This window comes from Penaeus japonicus, unplaced genomic scaffold (genome assembly GCF_977035675.1).
Source record: "Penaeus japonicus unplaced genomic scaffold, GWHDUDI00000001_assembly GWHDUDI00000018, whole genome shotgun sequence".
Classification (NCBI taxonomy): Eukaryota; Metazoa; Arthropoda; class Malacostraca; order Decapoda; family Penaeidae; genus Penaeus; species Penaeus japonicus.
Genome location: NW_028234420.1, coordinates 33,203,451 through 33,213,450, shown reverse-complemented (window position 1 = coordinate 33,213,450; position 10,000 = coordinate 33,203,451). Strand labels below are relative to the sequence as shown.

Genomic DNA, 10,000 nt, shown 5'->3' with positions numbered 1-10,000 from the left:
ATGTATATATATGTATATATATGTATATACATATATGTATATTTATACATATATACATACATGTATATATACATGTATATATACATGTATATATACATGTATATACATATATATGTATGTATATATACATGTATATATACATGTATATATACATGTATGTATATATATATACACATTGTATATGTGTGTATGTATATATATGCCTACATGTATATACACATACACAAATATGCACACAATCAATCAGGAGCGATATTACTAAATATTGATTTGTAAAAACAAAACTATCGAATAATCATAGGTCTTGGAGGGTTGTAATTTGCTTCGCCTTTTTGCTTTATATTCGTTCATTGTTTTTTTATTATTATTATTATTCTGCTGGCATTGTATCTTCTTGTGCATCCCTCCCTTTCTCCCAATAAATTGACAAGTTATAATGTAAAATTCAATGTTCTTTTAGGTGTACATCATTATGAAGTATTTAGAAACCATTCATTTTTCTTTCATTACCATTACCACTTCTGTGTCTTGTATTAGGTCGGAAGTTCGAGAAAATCTAGTCAACCTATGCCTTCGCTTTAACACATAGTATTAGCCATGTCACTTACCACTCCACTTCAGAGCATTTTACCCGGCCAGTTCAATTCAAGCATAGTTCATATAGTGAAAAGAAACTTGATTTTTAGGGCATTCTTAGTGTCGGTTGGTTTACGCATGTACGCACATACAAGTGGTTATGGGTTTATGTTGGATTTCCTGATATTTATGTCGAATTTAATCGATTTCACAAGATATTTAACATCTATTTCTTACGTCATTTCGGTTTCTTTGTAAATTAGTAGCTATTTTCATCAATTTAATGCAATTGTTTGCGTGAAATGGTCGTCAGTGCGAGATGGGATGAGCATATTCACAAAGCCCTGCGTCTAAAAGTGTGATTTAGATTGTAAATTTTATCCTGTAATGATACTTGACGTGCGATTGACTGATTATTGGAAATTGTCGCGTCAAAGGCTAGGTACTTGACATTTGAGTTGGAACACGACAGATGTCACGTGTTACAAACATTCGTCTTTAGTAAACCGTTCCTGATATATTAGTGATTGTATGAAATATTAAATCCCGTTACTACTAACTGCCGAAAATGCCGAGAACTTCTTAGATTGAATTCAGTTATTGACAAAAGCCCGGAGTATGGATAGGTGTGGACGTGGCTTACTGCTTTCCTGTGCATTACAAGCTAATAGGCGTTATTTGGCATGGCTGTTTATGGAATTTAGCTCACGTAATGGGTACGTTGTATCAATCACCCCTAACGTATGTTTGTATGTATCACTAAATTACTTATGAACGGACCTACAATAAAGACCAAGTGGGTTACGAAAGAAAATTCAAAAACAATGGGAAGTTAAGCCAATATGAAATGAAGTGTTCGGAAGGTTAAGTTACAAACCTAGACAGGTTGTTCTAAATGCTCGGCTGATGTTGAAACGCGATGGTAGACAAAGCCAAAATACTCGACAACTACTCGTTCTGTTAATGGCTAAAAAAAACCCTCGTTTATTGTCAAACAATCGTCGCAGCACAGGAAGCGTCCCTCATGTGAACACTTAAAAAAAAAGCCGCTTCCGCACGTACCTTTGCTCGAGATGTCAGAAACGGAGAAAACGCGAATAGTTTCGATATAATAGCGGAACTTTGCAGTTTCACCTTTCCTGACGTCACAACGAGCAGTTTGCCAAGCAGAGAGCGTCCGTCTGAATGCGGCTCAAAGGATGATCCAGTCCTTAATATTACTTGGTAACGTACATTTACTATAAACAACAAATAAGAACTATTTGCACACAAGGATATTTCGTAAATAAAAGATAAACTTCTCAATGTTTTTATTTACCAAAAACATTGTCCCACACCTATAGTTATAAGGATTATAAAATAAAGAAATATGATGGGCAAGCTGGGAGGAGCCCCCTTCTATAAAAAAGTAAAAAGTAACCACTTTCCATACTCTTGGAACACACTCACACTAAATGCTGGATCACTTTACACGGCCAAGTACTACAATAGTGAATTATCCGAAAGGATCAATTATTTGGTAAGCTGGTGCAACCACCTATCTTAAAACGTTAAAAATATTTTTGACACTTCATTCACCATCTTTGAAGGATTCTTTTACTTCCTTGCAGAAAATTACATGCACTTTCTCTCACACCAATAAAATTATTTTGGGCGCTGTCCAAACTTTTAATGCAGGTCTCAATCCTTAGTATATAACAAATATAAAAAAAAGTAATACAAGAGAAATCACAGCTTTTATTCATCTCGACCGCTGGTTGAACGGACAAATAAATACCAACATAGAAGACAGCACTTTCCCGGATGCCTTGCCATTCATGGGCGAAGGTCCAGAGGCCAGTCGGTCACTCGACCCCGATGATGGCGAAGGAGTTCCATAATATCAATGCCAGGTGTAGCATTTTGTACTAGAGATCAACGAAGCAACAGTAGGTGGCAGTACGTGGGAGTTTTGGTGTGTTGTGTTGGAGGGCTGCTGCTCCTGCTCTGATGCTGTGTTCTCAAGCAATAAAAAATAAATATACAAATAAAAATTTAACAAAAATAACTGTTGCAGTATAAAGTCCCATGTGCTTCATGGAGACTCTTTAGTAAGGCGCTGTAGGTAGAGCAAAGTAATAGCTTGGAGGCGCCTTCTTGGTTGATAAAACAATAGCATGGTATGGATGGCTCCTTTGTGGTTGGCAGCGTGTGGTTGGTTCACATCTTACTCGAACATTGGCCTGGCTGTAAGAAAACGAAAGATGGTTGTATTATGTAATGAATAAGAGTATTGTTACATTTGGTATTCCAAGTACTAAGACATTTAATCTTGAAGATGGATCTAGAGGTATACTCACTAGAAGTCCTGAGTTCTGTAGGCATAATGGTTTAATCATCTTCCTCATCACCAGACTCATCGGACTCTGCAACAAGAAAAAGGAATTAAGTAACTTTTCAATTTAAAAAAATATATATAGATATATATGCACAATTTGAAAAAACAGGTAGATAACCTCCATGAAAGCTTACCCTCCTCAGCATTCTGTAACCATTCCACAAACTTCTTGAGCTGGTCGAGGAAGATCGACTTCCCTTTTGTAGCATGACCATCCTTATACCACTTGAGGACTGCTTCCTCCGACAAAACTTCAGCTGTAACATGAGTTTGTACATGAGAACAGGCTTTTATATGACTATATAAAGGCAAAATTAAACACTTGTTCAACACAAACCTCTTTACAACATTAAATAAACTTATGGTTCATTATCTCCAAATAAATACAAGTTAACCCATCACAGCTACAATACTCACACTTGTAGAAGAGGATGACAATCTTGTGGAAAACTTTCATGAAATTCATGTTGTCGTAACAGTATTCCTGAATACGAACCAGCAGATTCAATTCTGCGCGGTCAGATCTAGTATTGGCAGCAAACAGGGGGGCATAAACACGCAAATGTTTGAGGGCCTGGTCTGCAACCAACTCCTCTTTCTTGTTCCACTCCATGGCAGCCATTACACTACCCCAAATCTGAAATATACAAACAATGTATGTAGTGTTGTATGAACTTTAATACTCAATTATCAAGTACAGTCTAATTCCTAAAACAGTAATGCAGTTATTAAATTACCATTTTCTGTACTTATTAGAGGTTTGTTTTAAAATTATTAAGTATAACAATTGGCTAGCTGAGGGCAAATTGAGGCAAGTGAGGTTATGATATCCCACTGAATCAAGAGGCCAAACCAAAAAAAGTATTAACTTCCTCTGAAATTACTTTAATTAGGCATTCATGAATCCTGCAGTCTTGAAAAGTAAAAACAATCTTTACGTTGCTTAGTAAGAATATCAAACCACTGCCACAATTAAGGACAGTCTTACTGAATCTCAACGAGTTTCCTATACTTATTCAACATTCACATCCTACATCAACCTATCACAAAAGTAAAACTTCAAATGAAATTCAACTTACGGCAGCCACGATCTGAGGTTCTTGAATATTGTTCTTCTTTGAGATCTCCTGTACCCCAACTATAATATCTTTCACAGGAGCACCATCATTTACCTGCTGCGTCAGGTACATCTGCAGTTCCTTCAGACTGCTCTCCTTTTCCTGTTATGGGTAGAAATGTGATTAACGTCTGCCAGTCTTCCTATTAAAAAAAAAAAAAATAAATAAAATAATTTGATTTACAATGGACTGATTTGACATTTTTCTTGATGCTTACCAGAGACCTGTGGATATCAAGTATCTCGGCTAGGCCTTTCTCCTGGAAGAGGTTCTTAAAATTCTCATCAGTCCGCTTGTTGGCTTGAAGGAACTCCATTAACCTTGAATCCAAGCCTGCTTTGCGAAGCAGCGATCGCACCGTACTGATGTCTTTCAAATTCTTTGCTGTGAGTAGTACCTGAAAAGAATTTCAATGTATGAATTTGAAGTCCATTTTCTCTTAAGTCTTTGAGCTAAAATGTGAAGCAACTAAATACAAATAGACAAGATAAATTCAAAAACAATTTAAAAATCTGTGGCAAGTTACCTCACACAAAAAGTCGGCTGCAAGCCCATCCTTGATAAGGTGATCCTGCAGTAGAGTGGCTAGCACCTTCGGGTCAAGCAGCGAGTCGCTCATCCACATGGCAATGCAACGAGCCAAGCAGATACGGTCACCTTCGCTGAACCCCTTCAGGTATACTAGAACCTGGAAAAAGTGAAAATAAGTGAAAAAGGTTTCACTGCTGGCAGAAAAATCCAGTTTCTAAAACTCAAAAAAAATTAAGAAATATTTTACCAGTTTTCTTTCCCTATAGATCCAACCCCCCCTTCATTTATAGGGGAACCATTAAAGTGAATTCACTTAAATTGAAAATCTAGGCTGTGTTTATCAAAGTACTGAAATTTGGCAATTTTTTACAATCCCTTAAATTATGTATATATACAAAATATATTTTCAAAACTTTATATAAAACTTCATAATCTTTCAGAGTATTCAATCTCGGTGAAGTGAATTTCTTGTGCAAAATATTGAAATGTCCATTTTCATTACGCTTATATACAGCAAACAATTTCCAAGGCCTCCATTGTCTTCTGAAGGTCCCTACCTTTTTCATTTCTTCATAGAACATCTTCTCAAGATATTTGTATCTCCTCATCAGCCGGGTGAAAACTGTGGCATAGCCTCGCAGTGTCTCGTATGAGTCATCTGGGGCCTTGAAGATGCACATGTCTGTGCGCACTGGCCCTTGGTCAATGCCATCTTCAGATATTCCCCCACCTGGGGCTGTTGGAGGGGGAAGATGTACAAGTTAATAAGTTTCAGAAATCTAATGCTTAAAAATATTAAACTAAGGAGAAAATTTCCAGAAAAGGGAAAAGTTAACTAATCCAAATCTATTTTACGTAAATACTTATACTTAAATCAAAAGCTAAATACTCAAAATCTATAGTACAAGCATATATATCACTATCAATGTTACCCATTTGTATATACATCTTAAAAGAACTTACTGAGGATGCCACCAGCGATTAGGATATCAAAGAGAGTTTCTCCGTAGGTGCGGTACTTAAGCTTGGATCCTGCTTGGTCAAGGTACTTGTTTACGGCCTCTAGATCTGTTCCTGATTCACTGAGACCCTGGAGGTAAATGGTAAAATACAAGTTCTAGATAATCATGTTTGGAATTTGAAAATCCCCTGCCTTATTTTTGAACTCCCCAATATCCATACAATATATAAATCCTAATCAATCTCTTAATATAAAAATATAAATTTACCAAATAGATCTTTTATACAACATTGCATTATGCAATCTAATTACCCTGGGAAACGTACCCACAAATATCAAGTGCAGGAACCAAATAAAGCAACTGGCTTGGCAAGGCGAGCAAGACTCCAAAGCATAAGAGCCGACACACTAGCCGCCAAGTCAGTCAGTTGGCTTGTTGCCTGGACCCAACATTCACAGATGACAAGTGAAACTGAACTAAGCAATTTGCCATTTCTGATCTCATTACAACTAATTAAGTTTTGGGTTATTTTTAAGTGTTTCTGATCACCGTATTTATACAACAGCTTGCAAAATACACCAACTCATATGAGGTGTCATAGGGATGTCAAATCAAATACTTTGTTTTCCAGTTATATACAAGAGTACAGAAAAAAAAAAAAAAAAAAAATTTCAACACTTGCTTTACAATAGTAAAAAAAAAAAATTCTCCCATACAATGGAAAATTCTGAAAATTGCAAACTCCCACAATCAATTCTGAAAACACTTGCCTGTAAGATTGCATCACGAAACCCCACAGGGTCGTATTTCGCTTTCTCATCTCTCTTTCGAGTCTTAATGCGCTGCCCCTGGAGCGTGGGTTTTTCTGCTTTAGTAGTCATACAACAGACAACTGGAAAGGAGAAACATTTTCTATACACGAATCTAAAAAAAATGTTGCTTAAAAAAATACATTAAAAAATGGTGTGTCAAATAAGGGATAATGTCAAGCTATCTTTATTAACGAATCCAAAGAACCTTATGCTTTACCAAACTTTGAATTTCAAATTATTCCTTTAAGATCTTAAGATATTCCAATCATTATCTTTATCCATGACCTCAGACTCTTTATACCTCATATTTTGCAATAAACAGCAACAATAAACCAAAATACAATCTCTAATTGCAATTCAAATCCACTTCTAAATCATTAAATACAGAAATGTGTGCATCCATCCAAAAGCCAGCAAAAAAATAAAAAATAAAATAAAATAAAGATCATACTGAGTGAGACGAGATGCAACCGGAATTCATGGAAAGCGTTCATCCTGCCGGCTTGTCAGACATTTCCTCCAAGGGATTTCCCGGTAGCTACAAACCTCCTACCTTTCAACGACTTTTTGAAAAGAGCTTGTTAAGCAGCGAGAGTATGTGTGGGTGGGTGCACGCACATTACAGTACATTCAAAGCACTAGATGTCGACGTGAAGTAATCAGGCAGGAGTGGGAAAGGAAAAGGATGAGGCCATTCCAAATTGTGACTGACAAGACTATATACTAAAAATAATGTAAATATGGTACTAAGCTGTTTACATCTCCATATGAAGAGTAAAATTGGCTGACTACATTGCCATTCCTGGTCAATCCAGAACACTAAAATTAAGACATGTCTAAAATTCAGCCAATTTGGACTTCACATTTTTAACAAGTATTCTCAAATTAACTTTCCAACTAGAAGTCCACAAACTAAAATGCATTAGTTGTCATTGATATATTACTAAAAATGCTTATATATATATATATATATATATATATATATATATATATATATATATATATATATATATATACATACATATACAGAAAAATACACACACACGCATTATATATAGACAAATACATGTGTATGTATGTGTATGTGTATATACACACACATTTCATAGATCTTCCTACCCCCCAGATGAATAAACCTAACTACTTAATTTGAAAGAAAAATCAATTTAATTCATATTGTCTGATTACAAACTATCACTTCAAACTTGACAACCTAACTAGTAGGTGTCTAGCTGAAAAGTAAAGTTCATTTGAAGTGACAGCCTTTCCTTAATTATAAAGGTTTCATGTATCTTTCATCACATTAGGCCATGCTCAATTCATGCACTCACCAAAATAGGCATAAAAAGAGTTATATTTTATCACACCTTTAGTTCAAGCATTGGCAAACTCCATACTACTTTAATAAGGTCTTCATGGAAATGACACCTGTGCAATGCTCAGCTTTGGGAGTGTCACACAAGCAGGTAAAAAAAAAAAATAAAAAAAAAGGTCATGTAAGCTGGTGATCAAGGTAAGCAGGTGAGGCAGGCAGGCAGGCAGGCAAGCAGGCAGGCAGGCAGGGACTTAAGCATGTATGCATGCATGTTAGCAAGCAGGCAGGTAGACCACAGAAAGTAAAAAAACACTACAAAGCATTATCTAAGGAGATCTGTAGTTACCAAGACTCCAGTACTCAAACCAGTGCGCCTCCAGTTCACAGAGGCACCCTATGGAGTTCACTGCAGATGTTAGTACTTCATTAAACTGTAGCAACCCTCATTTAACCAGTCTCCTTGATAAAGGTTTGATTTTGTGAAGTAATAACAGGCATGTTTTTCCCCTCCAGACTCCAGAAATATCACTTGATGCCACAATAAGTAAATAATCAGAAAGGTCCATGGACTACTGGTATTTGTTTCCATTAATACTCTGTAATACAACTAAGTTTATATCTTTAACAATAATTCACAGATGAATGTGCTACCCTTAACTAGATTTAATTGAAGAATGTTATAAAATCAACTTCACTTATCAAAATATCAAACAAATGTTAACAGACGAGAAATTTACAAAAATATTGGTAATCTGTTATATATACTTTAAGCCCATACTTATTTCTCTGTGTGTGTGACATGACAAATAAAATTATACAAAAACAAATTATACAAATAAGAATGTTAAAAATAATTGGAGTACCCTTTGAAAGTTTAATCTCTCTTGGATAGGTTTTCTATAAGAAAATCAAGGACAAGAACAAATAACTTCATAAACCACCATAAAACATTAAAGTGCCTAGAACGTAGGAAAGTAGTTCCCATATCAAAGTGGACAAAGTAATGTACATAGAGAAATGTACACTAGCCAAGGGATGACAGTATTTGGGTGGCCAATTTGCTTCCCACCACAACCTTGACCCCAAGCCAACTCAACTGGAAATCTGTGACCTTGCAATTGCAGAGCCAGCACTACCTACAACAAATCCATACCGTAAAAACAAGAACTAAAAAACAGGTACCAAACTTTATACAACGGCTTCAATTTCTAACAATGAGGATTCATACATTTGCAACTGAAAACTTTGTTGGAGGGCACCTATGATGCCAAACATCTCATTATTAGGATTAAAGTAAAACAGTAAACAGCTAAATTCATAACAAAAGACCAGGAAATACTTCAATATGACTTCAAGTGGATGATTGCCAAGCATGTGACCTCAAAAAATTCAAGTTATGTATAACACTTGTTTTCTCTGCATTAAATATCCCTCATTTCATAAATCTTAAGAGGAAAATACCTATATATTTATACTACACTTGCCATAATAGTGAAATCCAGAAGCTATGTGCTAGCTTTTCCAATGAAGTATTGGAATACAGTACAAAATACTGTACATGTAATAATCTACTTCACCCAAATTCGTGTTATGGCACATTGGGGAAAATAACCGATAAGAGGGACTAAGTAATCAATTTATTCTATTTCAGCATTTAATTGTGATATGACCAAATCAATAATGAAGCCACCCTATAATAGGCAGAAGTAACAATTATATAAAAATATTAAAGTACAATTCCTCAAACATATACAATTATATGCATGTATCTCGTATGCATAATCCATCCACTTTTTTGGCAATATGGAAGCAGTCACAGCTCTATCTTGCCAGAATATACCCGTAGGGTTGTTGGCCTTTCCTAAAGTGCCACAGGTTGCAGGGGCAATGACACTGCACCACTAACAGGTGGGACCATATTGTAAGTCACGTTATAGATCAAAGTTACACGTGGATGTGGGTAGAACAGCCATTACAAGAAAAAAACCCTAGTGATTGTTTTTAAAACATCTCAAAAATGTTCACATGGTCTTTAACTTTTCCCTTGCCATTAAAATAGTAAGAAATAGATTTTTTCTTTATCCTTAAGCAAAATTCTAAACTTGGGAGAATCAACAGAACATTTAACCAACTAACAACCATTTACCAAACGGCAAGATATCAAAACCTCAATAAATTCTCACAAGTTCCCTATAAAACACCACAACTGATCAGCAAAAACAGAAGACGTAGAACAAGGAAAAAATCCTTAAAACTAAAGAAATCACACGCTAGAAAGGAGAAACCAGATAAAACATTAGTAAATATAA

General features: G+C 35.5%; 1 protein-coding gene across 2 annotated transcripts in view; it reads right to left on the bottom strand.

Annotated features, from left to right (window-relative positions):
- Positions 1-1,874: 1,874 nt before the first annotated feature.
- Positions 1,875-10,000, bottom strand: part of kra (basic leucine zipper and W2 domain-containing protein kra) — a 9,207-nt gene continuing 1,081 nt past the window's right edge. For both annotated transcript variants that reach the window (XM_043011854.2, XM_043011853.2), the window contains exons 2-11: positions 6,335-6,456; positions 5,566-5,692; positions 5,160-5,338; positions 4,598-4,759; positions 4,289-4,468; positions 4,033-4,173; positions 3,371-3,590; positions 3,088-3,210; positions 2,916-2,981; positions 1,875-2,802 (exon numbers count right to left, since the gene is read on the bottom strand). In XM_043011854.2, coding sequence (XP_042867788.1) covers positions 2,947-2,981; positions 3,088-3,210; positions 3,371-3,590; positions 4,033-4,173; positions 4,289-4,468; positions 4,598-4,759; positions 5,160-5,338; positions 5,566-5,692; positions 6,335-6,445 — 1,278 coding nt within the window. In that variant the 5' untranslated portion in view covers positions 6,446-6,456 and the 3' untranslated portion in view covers positions 1,875-2,802; positions 2,916-2,946. The remainder of the gene's footprint in view (positions 2,803-2,915; positions 2,982-3,087; positions 3,211-3,370; positions 3,591-4,032; positions 4,174-4,288; positions 4,469-4,597; positions 4,760-5,159; positions 5,339-5,565; positions 5,693-6,334; positions 6,457-10,000) is intronic.